Source organism: Melanerpes formicivorus, unplaced genomic scaffold (assembly GCF_026170545.1).
Source record: "Melanerpes formicivorus ecotype bairdi unplaced genomic scaffold, bMelFor1.0.p_v2 SCAF_2, whole genome shotgun sequence".
Lineage (NCBI taxonomy): Eukaryota > Metazoa > Chordata > Aves > Piciformes > Picidae > Melanerpes > Melanerpes formicivorus.
In genome coordinates this window covers 58,748,550-58,770,640 of record NW_027142354.1, presented here as the reverse complement: position 1 = coordinate 58,770,640, position 22,091 = coordinate 58,748,550, and the positions used below count along the sequence as shown (strand labels likewise).

At 54.9% G+C, this 22,091-nt stretch overlaps 1 protein-coding gene across 2 annotated transcripts; it reads left to right on the top strand.

The window, feature by feature from the left end:
• Nucleotides 1-5,301: 5,301 nt before the first annotated feature.
• On the top strand, nt 5,302-20,697 carry LOC137453677 (F-box/LRR-repeat protein 21-like). Of its 2 annotated transcripts, none has more exons than XM_068163124.1 (7): nt 5,302-5,450; nt 9,587-9,682; nt 11,267-11,407; nt 14,281-14,717; nt 16,111-16,233; nt 16,473-16,644; nt 18,431-20,697. In XM_068163124.1, the coding sequence occupies exons 4-7, from the start codon at nt 14,361-14,363 to the stop codon at nt 19,072-19,074; spliced, it is 1,296 nt and encodes a 431-aa protein (XP_068019225.1). In that variant the 5' UTR covers nt 5,302-5,450; nt 9,587-9,682; nt 11,267-11,407; nt 14,281-14,360; the 3' UTR covers nt 19,075-20,697. The 2 variants fall into 2 exon arrangements, with proteins under 2 accessions (XP_068019225.1, XP_068019234.1); XM_068163133.1 differs by lacking the exon at nt 5,302-5,450 and adding an exon at nt 7,356-7,524.
• Nucleotides 20,698-22,091: the final 1,394 nt, after the last annotated feature.

Below are 22,091 nucleotides of genomic sequence, written 5' to 3'. Positions count from 1 at the left end.
AGCCAGCCCTTCTGCTGCCCTGCCTCCCAGCCAGCCCTTCTGCTGCCCTGCCTCCCAGCCAGCCCTTCTGCTGCCCTGCCTCCCAGCCAGCCCTTCTGCTGCCCTGCCTCCCAGCCAGCCCTTCTGCTGCCCTGCCTCCCAGCCAGCCCTTCTGCTGCCCTGCCTCCCAGCCAGCCCTTCTGCTGCCCTGCCTCCCAGCCAGCCCTTCTGCTGCCCTGCCTCCCAGCCAGCCCTTCTGCTGCCCTGCCTCCCAGCCAGCCCTTCTGCTGCCCTGCCTCCCAGCCAGCCCTTCTGCTGCCCTGCCTCCCAGCCAGCCCTTCTGCTGCCCTGCCTCCCAGCCAGCCCTTCTGCTGCCCTGCCTCCCAGCCAGCCCTTCTGCTGCCCTGCCTCCCAGCCAGCCCTTCTGCTGCCCTGCCTCCCAGCCAGCCCTTCTGCTGCCCTGCCTCCCAGCCAGCCCTTCTGCTGCCCTGCCTCCCAGCCAGCCCTTCTGCTGCCCTGCCTCCCAGCCAGCCCTTCTGCTGCCCTGCCTCCCAGCCAGCCCTTCTGCTGCCCTGCCTCCCAGCCAGCCCTTCTGCTGCCCTGCCTCCCAGCCAGCCCTTCTGCTGCCCTGCCTCCCAGCCAGCCCTTCTGCTGCCCTGCCTCCCAGCCAGCCCTTCTGCTGCCCTGCCTCCCAGCCAGCCCTTCTGCTGCCCTGCCTCCCAGCCAGCCCTTCTGCTGCCCTGCCTCCCAGCCAGCCCTTCTGCTGCCCTGCCTCCCAGCCAGCCCTTCTGCTGCCCTGCCTCCCAGCCAGCCCTTCTGCTGCCCTGCCTCCCAGCCAGCCCTTCTGCTGCCCTGCCTGAGGACTTCCTCAAACAGGTAATGATTGGGAAACTGCTCTCTGCTACTCAGAGATTACCTCTATATATATATCTGTATTTCCACATTTAGAGATTGAATCCTGTTGGTCTAATAAGATTTGAATCCCTGCCTCCTAGCACAGGACTGCAGCACCTCCACTCTTCAGAGCTTCATTTTCAGACAGGTTAAAGACCATTAACCATTAAAGACCTGTGGTGGCTCTTCCCAGGGCAGCAGCATCTGTATCAACAGTCCCCTTGCCCTAGCTTTGCACTTAGGCACTGCTAACTGCAGCCCTTGTCAGTTCTGCCCCAGAGAGGTGGCTAGCCTATCAATATATCAAGCAACTGTAACAGCCTCACACCGTCAAACCAAAGGACAGGTTTGCAGTGTGCTGGGAGCTGCTCCTTCTAATGATTCCTGCAGGTTTCTGAGGAGATAATGTTAGGCTGTTGCTCTCTTTCTGAAGGCTTAATGTAGTCTCACAAAGACCTGTCCATAATAACTCAGGCCTGGACTCTGCTATAAAGGAAGGCATTTGCCAAGGGGAACATGGGCCAGGCATGGATGACTCTAATTTTGTGTCAGTAGGGATTGTAGAAAGGGTCACAAAAGAAGGTGGATGATTTCTGCCCCTTGGGTGGTTTCCTGCTGCCTGCCTGTGCAGCAGCTGGTGTCCACCAGAGCAGCCCCAAGGCTCCAGCAGACATGACACACTTCCCTGCTTTCTGGGCATGGTCACCACTTGCTGCTCCAGTCTGCCCAGCTCAGCCTTAGACAGAGCTGCAGTGTCTGATCACAGAGCTTGAGTAATGAATTTGGAACCCCCAATGACAGCCTGGCCCTGGCCCCTTTGTGAAATGCATGTTCCTTGCTGCAAATCAAGCTGGTGAAAGGCAAAGCTGCCAGGCTTGCTGGTCTTAGCACAGCAGCACAAGCACAGCAGCTTCCAGGGAGAGGCTGGACTGGCTCTGGGGATTGCTCAGCACGACAGTGACGGTGCCAGTGTGAAACTTCAGCCAAAGCCCAGCACCAAGCTCTCTTCCAGGAGCTCAAGGTGGCAAGTGCACAACCATTCTAGGGTTGTGTGCATTTGCTGGGATGGTGGTGGTGACAAAAAGGAAGCAGGGCTTGCAGCAAGGCCTTGAAGCCCCGCTGTGGAACTCAGCCATGATGGTCAGCACAGCGAGAGAGAGCTGGCAGAGGCTGGCTTGGGTGAGAGCTGGTTGTAGGAGGGGGTGCTGCCCAGCACAAACACTGCAACACTTCCTATCTGCTCTGACAACAAACAGCCTTGAATTGATTGCTTGCATTTTAGTTTTCCTCCCCCTCTCCTCCTGCTGAGATAAGGTGACTAATCTGAAGAGGCTTCTCTCCAACTGTCCCCACAGCTGTGGTGAACCTTCCCAGTGCTTGCCCTGCTGATTGTGAACTGATAGATGGCCATTCTTTGCCCTCAGCAAGCTTCTGACTTCCTGGAAGCTTTCCTGCTGCTTAACTCAGGGGTTACTCAAACTCTTTCTTTATTACTATTTCAAAGCCCAGCCATAAAAAAAAAATATATATATACACAAATGTGACTGCTGACCAAAGTTCAGAACCACTGCCTTAAGAACCACTCTGCAGAATATTCCTGTAGCCACCACAAACGTGAGATGTGAGTGGAGTATCTCTCTCAAGCTGTCCCTAGGAGGAGGGCTAAGCTTGCCTTTGGAGTGCTGCATGCCCTGGGTAGCCCATGGAAAGGGGTCAGACAGGGAGGGCCTGTGTCCAGTGCTGCACTGCTTCAGCTTCTTGCACCTTGTGTATGGGATGAAGGACCTGGAGCCTGAAGGGAGGTTGCAGCCAGGAGGGGGTTGGTCTCTTCTCCCAGGCAATCAGTGCCAGAACAAGAGGACACAGTCTCAAGCTGTGCCAGGGAAAGTTTAGGCTGGAGGGGAGGAGAAAGCTCTTCACAGAGAGAGTTGTTAGCTGTTGGAATGTGCTGCCCAGGGAGGTGGTGGAGTCACTGACTCTGGAGGTGTTCAAGAGGGGATTGGATGTGGCACTTGGTGCCATGGTTTAGTAGCCATGAGGTGTTGGGTGTCAGGTTGGACTTGATGATCCTTGAGGTCTTTTCCAACCTTGTTGATTCCATGATACCTGAAAGAGAAGTGGACGATAGAGGCTGCTGGTGTGTGCCCATGTCTGTGCTTACTTCCTTCCAGTGCTGCCAAACCTGCAGCTGTTTGCTGTGTTCACATGAACCTGTGAGCGTTTCGGAGCCCTAATGAGCACGCAGATCTGTGTGCTGCTCTTCCCTTTCTTTCAGTCAGCTGCACAATCTCTGACTGATCAGATCCAAAGAGAAAACTCATCTACACAGAAAGATTCAGAGAGAGTTATCTCTGGGGCTTTCTCAAGTACATTTGAACCTGCTGCTGTGCAGCAGCCCAAAGGTTGTTGGCAATGCACCAGAGCAACCCATGAGTGGTGGATTTAGATGCTGGCTGCAAATCTGCATTAATCTCTGTTTACAATCTGCCCTCTGGTACTGCCTGCAGATAGTGGCTCCTGCGAGAAGGGTGCTTTCTGGGGCAGTAGTTACTGAAAACACCCCTTGAAAAACGTAGGCTTGAAAAGAATTACCTGGAACTTCACCTCCTACTTCCTTTAAGGTCTGAATAAAACAGCCAAGAGCCCTAGAGGTTTGCTGGGTGGGGGGTTTTTGGTGGGGGTTTTTCTTTGGGGGGGTGGGAGCTTTAAAACCTAAACTGGTTTAGTGTGCAGTGTGTTTTGTGAATGTGCTGGAGCAAATGGTGTCACCTGTGTGATAAATACTCCTTGCAATCCGTTCCATTAGCCCTCCAACAGGCTCCAGTTTGTCAGATCTGGGTGAAGAAAGCTGTCTTTTGACTTCACGCAAACAGCTGCACCTTGCCAGCTTTAGCTTTTATGCAGGGCAGAGATAAGCTCCAGTGGCTCATGTGTTTTATATTAGCTTTTCATTACAACAAAAGAGAGATGATGTTCCAGAGGCTTGCAGTTGGCTAATCATTGCTCCATGCAACAGCCAGGAAACCTGTGGTTGTGTTTTGTAGCAGTTGGTAATAAAAAGCAATCCCTTTTCTCTTCTTTCCCCAGTTATAATTACAGTCATAAAGAAGCAGTGTCCAGAGGGGAGCTGTTATGCAGCATGTCTGCAGGGAGCAAGCCTGCAGGGTTTGTTCTGGTTATGTTTTGGTTAAATGAGAGGTGCACAGCTCTGATTTGGACGCAGGACCCAGCGAGCAGCCCTCCTCTGTGCCTGCCAGGGTGGTTTGAAGAGGGGTGCAGCAAGGATAAGCCTTGCTGTTCAGAATGGGGCCCATTTGGGCCAACAATTAGCTTTAGGTCGGATGTTAGGAAGAAGTTCTACACAGAGAGAGTGATTGCCCATTGGAATGGGCTGCCCAGGGAGGTGGTGGAGTCACCATCACTGGAGGTGTTCAGGAGGAGACTTGATGGGGTGCTTGGTGCCATGGGTTAGCTGTTTAGGTGGGTTGGATTGGCTGAAGGGTTGGACACGATGATCTTGAAGGTCTCTTCCAACCTGGTTTATTCTATATTCAAAATCAGTAAAAGCTGCTCGTGCTCCAGCTTCCTGAAGCAAGCGTTCAGCTGGTGACTGACCAGCCTAGGCTGGACCAGAACCACGAGGCTGTGGAGGGGGAATGCTGCTCCAGAGGATTTTTGGACCTCCAGGCTGAAAAGACAGAGCTTTTCCCCTGCCTTGCCATGAAGCTGCTTCCCAAAAGGCTGCCTTGACCAGGAGGGGACCATGCCCGGGGCAAAGGGGACTGCTGAAAGGGCTGCTGGGGCAGCTGCCAAAGGCTGAGCAGCTCCCAGCACCGCTGCCCCGGCTGCCGTCGCGGGTACCCCTCTCAGGTTAGCAGGGCTAGGGGGAGAGCACACGGCCTCAGCTTGCAGCAGGGGAGCTCTGGATTGGGTTTAGGTTGTATTTATTTCCTGAAAGAGTGAGCAGGCTGCCCGGGGAGGTGGTGGATCCCTGCCCCTGATCAGATGTGTGGCCACGGCACTTGGGCACAGGGCTGGGCAGCCGTGCGGGTGCAGGGCTGGTGGTTGGACTCCGTGGGCTGAGGAGGTCTTTCCCAACCCCTGTGGCTCTGCCCTTCTCCTCGGGGAGAGCAAACGACGCAGAAGCCACCGGGCAGCAAACAGGCACCAGGCAGAGCCTGAGCAGGGCAGGCTGCCGCCCCCGGGCAGCAAACAGGCACCACACAGCGCCTGAGCAGGGCAGGCTGCCGCCCCCGGGCAGACAACAGGCACCAAGCAGAGCCTGAGCAGCGCAGGCTGCCGCCCTGCCCCTGCGGGGCCGCCCCCGGGCCGGCCCTCCCCATCTTAGCGCGCGGGCGCGGCTCGGCGGGCGCGAAATGGCGGCGGCCGTCACGTGAGGCCGGCGCGGCGGGGCGGCTGCGCGCGCGGGGCCGGGGGCCGCCGGCTCCTCCCCTCCGCGGGCGCTGGCGCTGGCGCGGTCAGGACGCTCGGCGGCCCGGCAGGCTTCGGGGCTCTTCGCGGCTGCTGCCCCCTGCTCTGCGGTCGGCCTCGGCCCTGCCTCTGCGAGGGAAGCGGCGGTGAGCGGTGGGGCGGCGCGGGGGGAGCAGCCCCCGCGGGGCGGCGGCCGGGCCGGGCGGGGAGAGGCCGCGGGGCTCCCGCCGGCGGAGGGGCCGGGAGGGCGCAGAGCCTTCATTCTCCCTGAGCCTTGAGGGAGCCTGACCTCAGCAGGCATCCCGCGTGCGTGTGGCCTCCGTAACCCCTCAGCCCCAGCGGAGGTCGCCGCCGCGGGCCGCGCTCGGGGCCGGCCGCGCTGCCCTCCCCCGCCCCGGGGAGAGCTGCGGAGACGTCTCCGGGGGAGGCAGTGCGCTGCGCCGGCAGCCGCCCTGTGCCGGGACCCCCGGGGCGGCGGGAGCTCACCCTCCCGGGCGCCTTGTGCCCGCTCCGGAGTGCCCTGGTCCTGGCGAGCAGCACGCCGGGCGGGAGCAGGGCGCTGGGGATGCTTGGAGCTGTCGGCTGGGGAATGAAGGTGGTACCCCCCCCCCCCCCCCCCCCCATCGTGTGAAGAGCCTGAATGGCTTGGCAGTCGGGCTGAGCCGTTTCGAGAAATCCTGTAGAAATAATGTTTAGGTTGTTATTTTTCTGCCGTGTAACGTTTGGGTGAGCCTGCCGGAGGAGCGCTGCGGAGCCGGAGATGTGTGGCAGAGCCTTGGGTGTCGCTGGTGGTCCCAAGGCCGTTCCGCTGCGGCTGGCTTCCCCCTGAGCGCAGCGCAGCAGCAGCGCAGCGAAGCCTCCTCGCCTGAGCGAGCTGGGAGCGCAGCGTGTTGGTGTTTGTCGGTCAGGGCTGTGGCAGTCGTTGCGATGTTCAGCCCGGTGCTGCCTCCCTGAGCTTTGCTCACGGGCGTTGGAAATGCGCCGGAGCCCTCCAGAGGCTCCGTTTCGAGGAGCGAAGGCAAAGCTTAGGCTTGGAGCTGATCGCGCTGATGGACTAGATCTCCTGAGGCTGAAGCCGAACATGCCTGCTCGGTTCGTGTTTTGAAACGTGCTCTGCAATGGAATTGGAGGCTTGCATCAACAGTTGCAACAGCCTCCCGGCGCTGCCCTCCTCCTCTGCAGGGGCTGCTGCCCTCCTTCCCCAGGGGGACTCTGAATTCCTCCAGGTCGTGGCTGTCACTGAGCTGTGCTCTCCTCAAGGCGCTGGGATTAGTGTGAGATAGCTGTTGAAGGCAGGGCCATAAACCTTGTCTTCCAAGTGTTAGAAAGTTAAACTGACTTAGAAAATGACACACAAGAGACTCAGTAAGTTTCTTGTATTATGCTTCTATTCTGGCGCCTGACACAGGTAGAATCATTTCAAAAGAGCTGTGTGTCTTCAGAGAGGTTTGGGCAAACTTTTATACAAAAAGTTATCTGTCTATAATGATAGAGGTCCAGATGCTGCCTATCTATACAAAGCTTATCTATCTAAAAGAGCAGAAGTACACATATCATGCAGGTGTCCTTTATCTTATACAAAAGAGCATCTTGTCCAAGACTAACAGAAGTGAATCACTAAAAAATACTGCTATTCCTTATCTATCCAAAGGCTGTCTGCCAGCCCCTCTCCCCCTCCCTGCATTCCAGCATTTCAGCTAACAAGCAGAAAATTCTTATCAACTCTGTTATTCTGTTAGTGAGACTTTTCTGTTCATCAAAACGATCCCTGTGCCTGCTTTATCCCAGTGGATTCCCAACCTCAGTTATCTGAAAGAGTCCTTTAATTTCTCAGGAGCTCAGTTTCTGCTGGGTTTGCTTCGGTCCAGGGGGTTGTTGGCTTTTTCTCTGCCGACTAGAAACCTGGGCTTACAGTGTTGTGTGCTATCAATTCCTGCTGAGGACTGAAAGAGGCATGTCCAGATGGGAGGAAGCAGTCGTCTCTGTGTGGCTGAAGTGTGGGATAGGTTGGGTTGTGGGAATGAGACCTCTGGTTTTTGTTGTGTTTGCAGCGTGGGAAGGAGTGAGCAGCTGCCAGGCTTCGCTCAGCTGCTGCTGACCGCTTCTCAGAGTCCCCTGCTGAGACCCCGTGTCGTGCGGGAGGTTTGAATGTCTTCGTTGTAGCAGAAGTCTATGGCGGTGCTACCAGGAGAAGCTGCAGAAACAATTACTTGGCTTGATGTTTGTATTTGTCTTCCTGGATCCCTGTTGGGTTTGGCTTTTTTGGTGGATTTGGGCTTGGGTTTTGTTTTGAGTAGAATAATGTGCAGCTGTGCAGGATGCTTCAGCAGGGGAGGTTGAAGGGTTGCTAGAGGGAAGCAGCTCTGTAGCTCCAATGTTTGCTGCTTTGCTGTGTGAGCTCCTGAGTTACCTAAGTGTTTCCTTCCCAAGGGCTCTGCTGCTGCTGGATAACACTTTGGGTGACTACCCAAGACTGCTGAACTGTTGTTTGCACAGCAAGCTTGTCTTTGCCTGCATCTCTGAACATCTCTGCTTCCATGAGCTGTGGTTTAAGCTGCTTGGAGTGGCTCTGGAGACCTTAGACACTTGGAGCATCATTAGCCTGGGGTGGTGATTGAGCTGGGGTGCTACAGGAACACTCCTGCCTAATTGTTGTTTTGCTTGCCAGAACTTCCAGTAACTTAAACTGCAATAGCTACAACTTTGCTGCTTTCCCCTGCAGTGTAGGAGTAGAAACTTCCTTCTGCACTGCAGGGCTGTAGGCCAGGGCCGTGCAGGGGAAGCTCAGCTCAGCAGGAGGTGCTCTGTGGGTAGCAGGGAGTATTCAGCTCTTGCAGGTAGCCCCCCCCACACCTCTGTGGAATTCAGCCTGCTGGTCAGTGTAGCTAGGCGAGGAGCAGCACTAAGAGGCCTGCTGCTGGTGCACTTCTTGCTACAAAAGGCTGTGCCTGTCCTTTGCTTCATTGGCAGGTGTCGCTTCACTGGTGGCACTTGCTTTGCAGCCACAGTGGGAAGTGTTGGGAAGGACACTGAGATCCTGAGCTCAGAAGAGCTGCCAGGGTGTGCTGTGCCCCTCTGGCCATGGCAGTCAGTTTATCACGAAGAAGAGCTCAGTTGTGTGGTGTGGTTCTTAAGAGTGATGGTTTTTGGAGGTAAAGGTTTGAGCGGTTACTTAGGAGGGGGGAAAGTGAAGCCCAAACTGAGCTGTAAGGGAATATGGGAAGAAGGCAGGTAGGGGACCTGCCTGTGGCCTTCCAGGATCTGCAGGGGGCTCCAGGAAGGCTGGGGAGGGACTGCTGAGGATCTCAGGCAGTGATAGGACTAGGGGGAATGGAATGAAGCTGGAGGGGGGGAGATTCAGGCTGGAGGGGAGGAGGAAGTTCTTCCCCATGAGAGTGGTGAAGCCCTGGAATGGGTTGTCCAGGGAGGTGGTTGAGGCCCCGTCCCTGGAGGTGTTTAAGGCCAGGCTGGCTGAGGCTCTGGCCAGCCTGATCTAGTGTGGGGTGTCCCTGCCCATGGCAGGGGGGTTGGAACTAGAGGATCCTTGTGGTCCCTTCCAACCCTGACTGATACTATGATTCTGATGTGAGCCTCCTAGATGTGGTTCATGGTGCACACCCCAGGCTCCCCAGGCTGTCATCTGCCTTCCGGGAGCTGCTGATGAGGGAGGAGGCTGCAGGGTGGTTGGCTGTTGCTGAGCCGCAGCTCCTGGCTCGCCGCTTGCCGTGCGAGGGTGCAGCCAGGGCTGTGCCGGGTGGGGCCTGGGTGGGTGGTAGGGGTAGGGCCTGGGTGGGTGGTAGGAGGCTTTGCCGTGTGGCCTCTCTGCTTTCTTCATTCTCAGGTAGCTCCCTGGGCCAAGAGCCAGCCTTGCCAGTGAAGGGGGACAAAACATTCTGGTGTTGTTTTGTTCCCCACGTTTTCCCTGGCTCTGGGCTTGCTTTGGTGTTTGCAGAGACTGATGTTTACCCAAAGGTTGCTGCCGGTGGTAATGATTGATACTGCAAATATTGACTGGCTGACTGACTGTTTGCACTGTGCTGCTGGCCACTGCACTGCAAGTGCAGCTGCAGCCCTTGCTGGCTGCCCAGCAGGCTGGTGCTTCAGCTGGCCTCACCTTTGGGGGGCTGGGGTGGTGCTGCGGTGTGGGATGAGCTGCCTGCTGCTGGGGTGGTGCTGCAGGCTGCTTCAGTGAAGCAAGCAGGTGTGTGAACTGTTGGCACCTTCTTGTCCTGTTGTTCTTCTCAAGACTAATCAAGCTTCTTGTGGCATTTTACCTGGACAGGAGGGGAAGTCAGACAGATGCTTGTGGGTGCCCCATGGCTGCAGCTGCCTCGGCTCATTCCTTTGTTGCCCAGTGTAACTTGGAAGCGTTCCTTAGGTAAGAAACCTGCTTCAAAGTGTCCCCTGGGGTTTATAACCCTGCACTGAATATGCTTGTGTTGAACCTTGGCATTGCACTGCAGTGTTTCCTGCTCTGTTACAGTGGTGTTTGTGTTTTCTGTCTGTGTGTGTCCTTCCAAACCTGCCCTCTGTGCCTCGGAAACTGACTGTGAACAGAGCCGGTGTGCCGGGCAGAGCTAGCAGGGGGACGCTCTGCTGGCTGGGCAGCAGCAGATGTGGTGCTGTCAACTCTCTCTGCAGTAAAAGGCCACCATAAATTACAGGCTTCTGAGTCTCTAAGAATAGCTCAGGCATGACTACTCAGCTCTTGAATTTTGGTGTCTGAGCTGAGCCTCAGCATTGCTGGCACCGATTTCAGGCCCTGGGTTGGGTTTTTAGAATAGAATAAACCAAACCAGGTTGGAAGAGACCTTCAAGATCATCGTGTCCAACCCACCCAAACAGCTAACCCATGGCACCAAGCACCCCATCAAGTCTCCTCCTGAACACCTCCAATGACAGCGACTCCACCACCTCCTTGGGCAGCCCATTCCAATGGGCAATCACTCTCTCCGTGTAGAACTGTAGAACTTTTGGCTTAGGAGGTGGGGGCCTGCTCCTCCTGTGTTGGTAATGCACACATGTGCTACCCCTCTGTTACACTTCACACCTGGTACTAACAGGAAGGTTCTTCAGAAGGTGAGAACAGGACCTCAGAGAACCTAAAGCCTCCTGTCTCCCATCTTCTAAAGAAAAAGAGCAGCTCAGTGTCAGGAGGTTTGGGGAGCTGCTCTTGCTGGCTGAGCACAGTACCTTGCAAGCCCCTGCAGGTCCCAGCTCTGCTTGCCCCTTCAGAGCTGCCATGATGCAGTAGGGTGGATGTTGCTGCTCCTCTAGCTTTCTGTTAAACCACCCCCAAAGCCTGTAAACTGGGGAGGAGAGTTTGGAGGCTTGGGCTGTGCTTCCCTGTAGCAGGCCGAGATACTCTGTCATACTGAAAACCAGAGCAGCTTTTAGTAGTGCTGAAAGCTGCCTTTGGTGTGTGGGAGGATGTTTGGTGGTGGTTGGTTTTTTCCCCAGACAGAGCTTAGTTAGCCAAAATGGTTTGTGTACTGTTTTGGTTATCATGACACCCCAGTGTGCTCCACAGGGTGGTCCCTGTCATGTTTAGAGCCAAGATCCCTTCCATTTTAAAGTGTTCAGAGCCCTGTCTTGAAGTCTTAACTCTTCTAATGGAGTGCTTTTGGTTAATGCTTCTTGCCCAGCTCAGTCACTTTGGGTAACCTTGAGTGGGGCAGAGGTTCCTCTCTGCTGCCTGAGAGCACAGTCCTGACAGAAATGCTTCCTAATGCATAAAAGCCCCAAGCAGCTTTGTGCCAGCCTAGGGCACCTTCCTGGGAGTGAAGTGGTGGCTTTCAGGGCAGGTTGGTAAGCCTGGCTGCTTTGCTTGTCACCTCCATGACTGCCTTGCAGTTGAGAGCGTGCTGCTCCTCCCAGGCTGTTCCAGCAGGCAGTTCAGTGCCTCCTGAGGGGGGCTCCCAGAGGGTGCAGAGCAGTGGTAACGTGCTCTGTGGCTTCACAGGTCAGTTCACCTGCTGGGATCCATCCCTGCCTTCTGGCTAAGGAGCCCAGGCACACATACAGGATGACTCAACAGTGGGATGGCTGTTCAGATGCCAGGAGGGTGCTGGTGACTTGACAGGAACTTCCACATTCTTTGGAGGTATGTGTGCGTGCCAAGCTCTCACTGCATGCTGCCTGCACTGTCCCATGCAGTGATTGTTTGCTTCAGCTGTGTTCTGCACTAGATACTGCTTGGAGTTTGAGTGGTCAGAGCAAAATACTCCCATTTTTCCTTCATGGTTGCTAAAACCACTGTGGAATCTCTCTTCTCTGGCTCCACATCCCACAGTGGATATAACACAGTTCTGCTGGGTTTAAAGCACTGCAATAGAGAGTACTGAAAGGAGGAATTCTGGAGTTAGCCTGGCAACAAGAGCAATTCCCTCCATCCTCCAGCAGGCAGAGCACAGACACCATGGGTGCCCCTCCTCACCCCTCCCTGCACTGGGGGTGCTGCATCTGCCCTGCAGCCTGGCTTCTGGTTCATAGTATCACAGTATCATTCAGGGTTGGAAGGGACCACAAGGATCAGCCAGTTCCAACCCCCCTGCCATGGGCAGGGACACCCCACACTAGATCAGCCTGGCCACAGCCTCAGCCAGCCTGGGCTTAAACACCTCCAGGGACAGGGCCCCAACCACCTCCCTGGACAACCCATTCCAGGGCTTCACCACTCTCATGGGGAAGAACTTCCTCCTCCCCTCCAGCCTGAATCTCCCCACCTCCAGCTTCATTCCACTCCCCCTAGTCCTATCACTGCCTGAGATCCTGAGCAGTCCCTCCCCAGCCTTCCTGTAGCCCCCTGCAGATCCTGGAAGGCCACAGTGAGGTCACCTGGGAGCCTTCTCTTCTGCAGACTGAACAGCCCCAACTCCTTCAGTCTGTCCTCATGGGAGAGGTGCTCCAGCCCTCTGCTCATCCTCCTGGCCCCTCTCTGGAGGTGGTTCAGGGGAATGCCCTCTCTGGTACTTCTTACCTGCCAGAATTTCCTCCTGGGAGCCACAGCCATGAAGCTCAAGTTAGTTTCAGGTAAGGAAATGGCAGTGTTGGGTTTTTACCTCAGGGACTTTATTTGTTACTGAGATGGTTGCAGCTTTGCAGGGGACTAGAAAAGCAGAGGGAAGCTTCTCAGGCAGAGGGATTGGTTTGTTTCAGTTCTTGCCTTAGGAAACAGCTAGGTTTATAGTGCCTCCCAAGGGAGAGAGGGGGCAAAACCAAGCCAGCAGATACTTGACTGGCAAGGTTTGTGGCCTTTGCTAAATTTAGCAAGGCTGTGAGCAAGTGGGAGAGAGAGTTGTGTAATGGCTAATTGCTGCATCCAGGCAGGATGCTCTGGGAGGTCCATTCCTGCTGTGACTTAAAGCCTCAGAAGCCATCAAGTGTGCTTGTGTGGGTGATAATGTGATGACATGGGCTGGTAGCAGGATATTCAGTCCTGCTGAGCCTGCATCTTCATCACATCAGTAGCACAGCTCTGTTTTGGAGCAGGGTGTTCTCCCTCCTGCTTGGCTTGCTGCCTGTGTGTGTTGGTGTGAGGCACAGGAGCCTGGCTGGGGGAGAAGAGCTTCTCCTATTAAATATCACTCAGTGTCTCTTGTTTATCTCCCTGCATATACTGCCTGTCCCTGTCAGGAGCAGGACTTGGAGCAAGTGAGCTCTAAAGAGACTGGGAGAAGATTTCTAGTGGCTGCTGGAGCAAATTCCTTGCTGTTGAGCTGGTTTGTGAGGAGGACAAAGAGCTCATGGGAGCAGCTCTTGGTTAACTGCCTAGGCTGCTCTTTCCCATGTGCCTTCATTTCATGCAGATGGAGTGGAACTTGCATGCCAGACACCTCCTCAGCCACACAGATCAGGGTTTGTGCACTGGGGGAAATGCCAGATGCCTTCTTGCTGGGGCAGTCTGTGTCCTGGCAGCTGTGTCTGGGTTTGGGGTGGGGTTTTTCCCTGTGCATAATGGAGATACCATGGAAAAGCTCCAGTCCAGCAAAAGCTATGCTGTGAGGCTTGCTGGGGAGGATTGTGCAGTAAAAACAGACAGGTCTGCTTGTTCTTGAAGGATGAATGCATGGGTGCTCTGAAAATGCAGCTTCAGGCTGGTTGGGAAGGGCTGAAGGTATTCAGTACCACCAAGGTTGGAAGGGACCTCAGAGATCATCGAGTCCAACCTGTCCCCATAGACCCATGACTAGAGTAGGGTCTGGCTGAACAGCAGGAGGGGCCTGCTCCTGCTGTCAAATGAAGGAACTGGCATTGGAAACAGTTAAGACTTGCTGAGAACTGCCTGAGCTGCACTGCTCCAGCATGTGGAAGCAGAGCTTTCCCTTGTGCTGCTCTTAGCCCAGCTCTGCTGCACACAGCAAATGCTTCTCAGTGAGAGAGCTTGATGCAGTTTGCTGGCTGCCCCTGGGCATTCCAGGGCTGCTATCCTCTTCTGCTGCTGCAAAACAGCAGGTGAACTGTGCTCACTCTGCCCTGCTTTGATAAGTGCTCCTGAAGCTTTTAGTTGTTCCTTGCACAAACCCTTTTCCTCTGCCTGGCAGGGTTTCCAAGCAAACCCCAAAGCCCCCGAAGCAAAGCAGTGGGGGAGAGGAGCAAAGCTTTTGGTTCTGACTCCTGTGAACACACCTGATCTAAGTTGAGTGGTGTGTGAAAGGAGTTTGTGTTGGGGTCTGTAGCTGACAGAATTCTTCTAGAGATCACATAGGTTGAGACTGAACTGCTGTGAAATGCTTTGAGCCTTACCAAGTGCTTTGTGTGTGTGGAATGCAGTAGAGTCAAACCAGGCAGAGAGTGAGAGGCACTGAGCAAGCAGAGCCTGGCTCGTGTCTGTGTGCTGGGGATTGCCATAGGGACCTATCTTTTGCCATAGTAACCTGCTGCATTTAATTTCTACTAACTTGTCATCTCCTGCTGTGTTTCCTCTGCTTTCTCTCCCTTCCTCCCTCCCTGCCCTAACCTTGTGTCTCCTTCCAGAGCCCTGCTGCAGGCGAGCCCTGGCGGGAAGCGGTGCCGCGGGAATACATCCTGTCGTTCCCGGGGCTGAAAACTCCACCATGAAGAGAGCTAGGCAGAAAGCTGTGGTGGAAAATGAGGCTCCCCAAACACCACAGAAAAGCAAAAAACAGAAAACTGCTTCATGTGGCTCTGCCTTGCACAGCTCTCTGGACTGGGGCAGCCTCCCCCACCACATCATCCTGCGCGTCTTCCAGTTCCTGCCCTTAGTCGACCGGGCCAGGGCTTCTTCTGTCTGTCGAAGGTGGAATGAGGTTTTCCACATCCCAGACCTCTGGAGGAGATTTGAGTTTGAACTGAGCCAGCCAGCCACTTCCTACTTAAAGTCTACCCATCCTGACCTCATTCAGCAGATTATCAAGAGGCACGCGGATCATCTGCAGTACGTCAGCTTCAAGGTAAGGCTGGGAGGAGCGGAGGCTGCTGCTCCCACCCTGCTCTGCCTGCCCTCTGCAGTTCCTCTGCCTCACTTGGCTCAAGTCTTCAACCTGGCAAGGCCTGGGTTTCAAAAGGCATCTCCTGCAGCAGCTGATTTCCATGCATGTAGGTAGCTTGCTTCAATTCTCCCCACCCCAGTCCCAGTTAATGGAAGAGCTGGAGCCGTGCTGTCCAGCTTCAGGGCACCCAGGAAGTGCAGCCTGGGGAATCTCTGCCAGTGGCAGTCTGACTGCTCCAGCAGGTTGTTGTGCCAGGAAGTGCTGCTCAGAGGAGAAACAGAGTGTGTATGTAATTAATGTGCAGAATAAGGCACTGCAGTGAGCAATGACTGACAGTTCAGATCCATGCTTTGAACAAGTCTGAGTAAGGGAGGAGCCTGCTGAGGCTGTGTTCATGCTTCCCACAGAAGGACATAAGGAAGTGCCAAGGAGCTTGCTTTCACTCTGGGCTGTTTGCAGTCTCAGGATTACATAAATACAGATGGCTTTCTCTGGAATGCTTGGTGCAGTTCAGTCTCTCTGAGAAAGCCATAGCTGGAGCTACAGGTGATGTGTTCCCTGCTCTGCACTCACTTCCCCTTGGAGGTCACAGATGTGAGCTGTGAAGGAAAAGCAGCAGAGAAAATGGATGTTGAAGCTAGGATGGAAATCACAAGCTTCTTTCTCAGCCCTGGGAGCAGTTTTGCACTTGGAGACATTGGGGTCTGGCTGTGCAGCAGTTCCTGATGATCCCTCAGCTCCTGCACTTCATACATCCCTTACACACACACATGGCTTACACTGCTGGTGATACACTGGCTTCCTGAGGTCTTCTTGCAACTTCATGCTTTTCCAGCTGCTGCTTTGTCATGCCAGAGGAAGGTGGTCAGATGAGACAGTGATTGGTGATAAGGTAGCTGGCAGGTTTACAGGTGAGCTCAGATCACTGTTCAAGGTGCATGGGGGGAGCCCCTGCAGGTACAATGGATGAGTTTGCTGCAGCAGGTCTGGGCTGTGTCAGGTGGGGGTTTGCAGTTCTAGGAGTCCAGAGTTGGCATTTTAAGTAAGGTGCAGCCATCCACTGTCCTCACACCAGCCCCAGCTGCAGCTCTTCAGGAAGCCGTAGGGCTCTTGGAAGAGACAGCTCAGCTCTCTCTATTCCCAGCAGTCCTGCTCAGGAGCATTTCCTGGTAGCAACTCTCCTGATCCCTTTCTTGTCTGGAGATTTCTTATCAGTGTTGCTCTTTGTCCCCTTGGTCAGTGAAGGCTGCTGCAGTGCAGCTGAGTGGGTGTGCAGCTGGCAGCCTTGGCTGTCCACATGCTGCTTTTAAAGAGTAATGAGGAATGACTGAAGGATTTTTAACTGCCTTTATAGGTTGATAGCAGCACTGAGTCAGCAGAAGCAGCCTGCAACATCCTCTCTCAGTTGGTAAACTGCTCCATCAAGACCCTGGGTTTGATTTCTACAGCAAAACCAAGCTTCATGAATGTCTCCAAGGTAATCTCCTACCAACTGTAACTGGGGCAACTTACTTAACCCTTGAACCTCTTTAGCTTGGCAGAGTCATGGAACCATGGACTGGTGGGGTTGGAAAAGCCTTCTGGGATGAGTTTTGTACTTTCTGTGCCTGCAGAGCCTGGGGTTCTTTCAGTCTGGCAACTGAAGATCCTCATCCTGAGGTTTTGTTAAGCCTTTCACTAAGGTGGGTTTCCCCCTCCTCTGATTCCTCCAAACAGGCTCATTTTGCTTCAGCACTGACAGTAGTGTTTGTGAACTCCAAGTCCCTCTCATCAATCAAGGTCGATGACACACCCCTGGATGATCCTTCCTTGAAGGTTCTTGTTGCTAACAACAGTGACACTCTGAAACTGCTGAAGATGAGCAGCTGTCCCCACGTGTCCCCTGCTGGTGAGTAGTGAGTGTACCTGACAAATGCAGCAGTGAGGTGGCAGGAAACCACAGTCAGTGTGGAGTTACTTCCCAAACTCCTAGTACCCTTCTGGGTCTCTTAGCAGAGGCTTTTTGTGGATGTAGCCTTGGCTTTGGGCAGTTGGAAGGTGAAGAATGTCTGTGTTGTGGAGGGGGCTGGATTACTGAAGGTGGAGCTCCTCCCTGCTTGCCTGCATCTGCTGGGCATTGCATTTACATGTCTCAGCTGCTTCAGTGCTTCTGACAGGCCTTGAGAAGCAGCAGCCTCCAGAATCGGTGCAGGCCTTCTGCATGCCTTCCAGGGAGCTGATGTTCCTTGCAGCTTCTGTGTCAGGGGGACCAAGCACAAGCAGCTTAACAAGTGTGGCTTGGGGACTTGGCTGCCTGGTGTTGTGTGGGAGCACTCAGCCTCCCTGAGCCCTGAATCAGCTGCTGCTTGGTGGGTAAAGGACGTGGAAGCAGTTGTCAGTAGCTGCTTTGCAAGGTGCTGTGAGCTTAAATTCAGGAGCACAAGTGCTAATCATTCCAAGCTGGAGTCACAGGCACAGGGAGTGTGTAGGAGCAGCACAGGATGCAGCCTCTCAGCTCCTGCAGCGCCCTCCTGTGTCCAGGTCTGGTGGGATCAGCTTGCTTATTTCAGCGCTGTTGGAGGCCTCATTGCCTTCGAGATGCAGGCTTGTAGGCTGCTTCTCTCTTACCTTTCCCCTGAAACCCAGGTGCCAGGGCAAGGGAGCCCTGGGCTCTCTGCTGTGCTCTTTTCCAGAGGCCACCAAAGGTGCTTTGCTCTCTGTGCTTTGTGCTCCAGCAGGTCAGGAGCAGTTGTCTTAGCTCTGTGTGCAGGGGAAGATCTCTTCTAGCACATCTCTTCAACCAGGTTGCTGTTGGTCACTTCAGGAGTGCTTGGATAAGTGCTGAGGGAAGGAGCAGCAGGGAAGGGAAGAGCAGCAATTGCAGCTCAATCTTGACCTGTCTGCAGTTGCTTCCTCCCAGCTTGAGGAAGTTCTGCACGTGTGCAGGGCAAAGAGGAATCAAGATAGGCCCAAGAGGAATGCACCTACTTAGATTGGCCTTTTTTGCTGACAGGTGTTTATGGCCCCAACCTCAGAAAGGGATGTGGCTATCTAAGCCTTGATGGCATCTGCTGGCCTTGGCTGTAGGCATGGCTGTTCAGGCCAGTGTCACACTATTGCTGAGGTTGGAAGAGACTTCAAGGATCATTGAGTCCAACCTGGCACCACAGACCTCATGGCTAGACCATGGCACCAAGTCCAATCCCCTCTTGAACACCTCCAGGGATGGGGACTCCACCACCTCCCTGGGCAGCACACTCCAATGACCAATGACTCTCTCGGTGAAGAACTTTCTCCTCACCTTGAGCCTAAACCTCCCCTGGCACAGCTTGAGACTGTGTCCTCTTGTTCTGGTGCTGGTTGCCTGGGAGAAGAGACCAATCCCCACCTGGCTTCAGCCACCCTTCAGGTAGTTGTAGAGGGCAATGAGGTCTCCCCTGAGCCTCCTCCCCCCCAGGCCCAGCAGAGTTCATCCTTCAGTGACCTGTGCAGCCACAGAACAGGCCCAGGTTCCCTTCTCCTCTCACAGAGCAAACCAGGCCCAGGTTCCCTTCTCCTCTCACAGAGCAAACCAGGCCCAGGTTCCCTTCTCCTCTCACAGAGCAAACCAGGCCCAGGTTCCCTTCTCCTCTCACAGAGCAAACCAGGCCCAGGTTCCCTTCTCCTCTCACGGAGCAACTCCTTGTGCTCCCCAGGGATCCTCTGCGTTGCTGACCAGTGCCACGGGCTGAAGGAGCTGGCTCTGAACTACTACATCCTGAGCGACGAGCTGCTGCTGGCGCTGTCCAGCGAGAAGCACGTGGACCTGGAGCACCTGCGCATCGACGTGGTGAGCGAGAACCCCGGGCAGGCGCAGTTCCACACCATCAAGAAGCAGAGCTGGGACGCGCTGCTGAGGCACTCCCCCCAGGTCAGCATCGTGATGTACTTCTTCCTCTACGAGGAGGAGTTCGACGCCTTCTTCGGCGAGGAGACGCCGGTGACGCACCTCTACTTCGGGCGCGCCGTCAGCAAGGCCATGCTGGGCCGCATCGGCCTGCACTGCCCCCGCCTGGTGGAGCTGGTGGTGTGCGCCAACGGCCTGCAGCCGCTGGACGAGGAGCTGCTGCGCATCGCCCAGCGCTGCAAGCACCTCACGGCCATGGGGCTGGGCGAGTGCGAGGTCACCTGCAGGGGCTTCCTGGAGTTCGTGAAGATGTGCGGGGGCAGGCTCACCCAGCTCTCCATCATGGAGGAGGTGCTGATCCCGGACAGCGACTACACCTTGGACCGCCTGCGCCTGGAGGTCTCCCAGCACCTCGGCAGGATGTGGTTCCCTGACATGATGCCCACCTGGTGACCCCGGGGCCGGGGCGCTCGGGGGTGTTGCTTCCTATGCAAATAAAGAGCTTGCAAAGGCAGGGGGGAAACTGCTTCCCGGGTGTGGGGGCTTCCACCCTGAGGAGGCAGTGGCAAAGCCGTGCTGGAAGGTTAAGGCTGTGTTGAACCAGAAAAGAGCTGAAGTGTGCTCCGGGCTCCTGCCAGGAGGTCTGTGGTTTGCTGGTGCTTCACACTTCAGTGAACTTGGGCTTCTCTGAGCTTCAGCTTCCATGTCCCACCCACATTCAAGTTTGGGGGGCTCTCCTGTCTCTCTCTTTAGTCCTTTGACCTAGTCAGAAGGGGGCTAGAGAAGCTTTTCCTTTAGCAGATGCACCTTTGCAGGCAGCTGGGATCCACCTTGCAGTTCAGTAGTATTTGTCAGGCTGGGGTTTTGTGCAGCTACTTTTCAAAGCCTGTGAAAGCTTGTACATTGAAACACCCAGAGCAGCCCAGCCTGCTCCACTCTAGCCTGGCTGAAGCTCCTGCCAGTGGATTACAATGCTGTGGTAAGGAAGCTCCTGCTTGCAGCAAGCTTCCCAGCTGCTAGGAGCACTTTAATGTTGTCCCACTGGCTGAGCTGCAAAGCCTGTGGTGATGTGCAGTGGGTTGGGTTTTGTCTGCTGGGCCAGGAACAGATGGTGAAGTGAAGGAACTGAAAAGCTGCAGTTCTAGGCTGGCTGCTGAATGACAAAGCACTTTGGAAACCACCAGAGAGCAGTGGGAAGTAGCTCCTGGATTTGGGGAGAGTTCAGGGCTTGGAGTGACACAGGTTGGTGTCTGAGTGCTATTCCATGCTCCATTGCTAAGAGAGAAGGAGAAGCTTTGAAGTGGCTGGGGAGAGGGAAGGGTCAAGCTGCATGCAGTTGTATTTGAGCACTTCCTGCCTCTGCTCAGAGATTTGAAGCACTTCAGTCATTTGCCAGTTAGAGGCCCAGAGGGCCCTGCAGCAAGCTTGCCTGTATCCAGCAGAGCCCCCAGCTTCTAGAGTGAGGGCTGCAGGAGAGGGCCCTGGGCCTTCTCTTTCCTGGGATGTTTGTTGCTACTACTTTTTGGGGTTATTTGAGGCAGAGGATCTTTATTTTACTTCCTCATTTTCCTGGGAGGGGGAAGGGGAGTTGATACCCACTGGAGAATGTGTTCCTGCATCGCCCTTTTGCACACTGGAAACTGAACTGCATTCTGGACAACGTTGCTGCCATTGTTTCTGTGCTGCACTTCTTTCATCTTCCTCTTCATCCTGAGGAGTCTGCCTTTGATCTGCTGATGGGGTTTGTCCCCTCAGACAGAGCAGCAGTTCCCTCCACACTTCTCCACTGCTCCAACAGCTGCTGCAGAGTTAAACCACCGTTGTCTTGGAGAGATTTATCCCAGTGGCAAGCTCAAGGCTCTAAGGTAACAGAGTGCTGCTCTGCATCAGTAGTGCTATTGCCTGCTGCACAGTGAAGAAGCATCTGGCTAGTACTTGAGACCCAAGCTCTTGCTTCCATAACCAAGAGGATTCCAGTTCTCTTTGACACAAGACTGGAGTGTTTCTAAACAGTGTTTGGTTTGAGAGGTGTGGTTTGCTTTCCATGTCAGCAAAATAAAGTGATTGTTACCTGCACTGGTACCAGCCTGGTCTCCATCTGTTGCACCCTGTTAGGCTGGGGGCTGCCCTGTGAGCAGCTGTGTGCCTGCTGGGGGGGCAGGAGGAATGTTCTGCTCCTGCTCTTACAGCAAATAAGTCACTGTCACCTCGTGCTTGTGCTCCAGACTTGAGGCTCTGCTGGAAGAGAGTGCAGACAGATCCTGGCTGGTAAGTCTTGGAGTCCTTTGTGTCCCTTCAGCACAGAGTGCCAAACACCAGGGGCTGTGTGCAGAAACACAGCTCAGGAGGAAACTTCAGATGCTGCTTTGTTTGTGGTCCCTGTTTGTGTCCTTCCTGAAGCAGCTTTCCTGTGGATCCCTGGATGCTGGCTTGCTCCAGCTCCCAGCTGCAGTTACTAATGGTGTGACTTTGTCAGACAATGTTGCTGTGTGCTGCACTCTGCTACCTGATCTTCACAAGTAAGCTGAGATCAGTTGGCACTGGAGTCTAAATGCCAACAAACTCCAGACATCAGCCTCCATGTTCAGTACTGCTTCTTCCCAGGGAGTGTGGGAAGCTGCTTTAGTGCAGGGTAACTCCCAGTGCTGGATTTGATTGCTTTGGTGTTAGATTTGCTCCATGTTGGTGCTAGGGGAGATGCATGTGTGCCTTGGGGAGCGATGGAAAACGCTGCCCTGTTTACAGCAGCATTAAAGGATTATTCTGCTGACCTGGCATGGACCTGGAGACAGCTGCCTTTTCTTCCTGCTGCCCCAGGAGCAGCCTGCCTGAGGCACCTTTTGTCTGGCTGATTGGCTTTTCCTCGGTGTGCTGCCCTGCAGAGGTGGTCTAAACATCTCTGAAGCGTGGGAAGCAGAGGCAGAGAGCAGCGAAGCCTCTGGAGGTAGGGAGAGGCTGAGGCGGTTTGCAGCAGCGCTCCGAGCCCTAGTGAGGAGCTGCCGGCAATGCGCCGCCTCTGCCACAGGAGGGCGTGAGCGAGCCCCGGCGCCCGCACGTGCCAGGCTGCTGGAGGAAGCTGCTAATTAGCCACCGCTAATTTCCTGCTGCTCTTGTCAAGCAAATCCCAGCAAAGGCTCGGATCTGGTTTCCCCTGTGCGGAGCCCCTTGGGCCATCCGACACAGGCACCAGTCGTTCGGGCCTGGCAACCTTTAGCCAGCTGCTTTTATGCCCTGTGGAGTTGCAATTTGTTTCTCTCTCATTTTGCTCAGCTCAGGTGTCTCCAAAATCTCAGGTGAGGGTTTGCTAAGGTGTAGAGGAGTTTGTCAGTTGGCTGAGACATAATCACAGGTGCTTAAGAGCAGTCGGTGCCTGGCATGTAAATGTAGCAGGGTATGAGGCTCAGTATTGAATCAGTAGGAATATAAACTGTGGCTGTGCAGGAGAAGGGAAAACCAACCAAAGAGAGCCC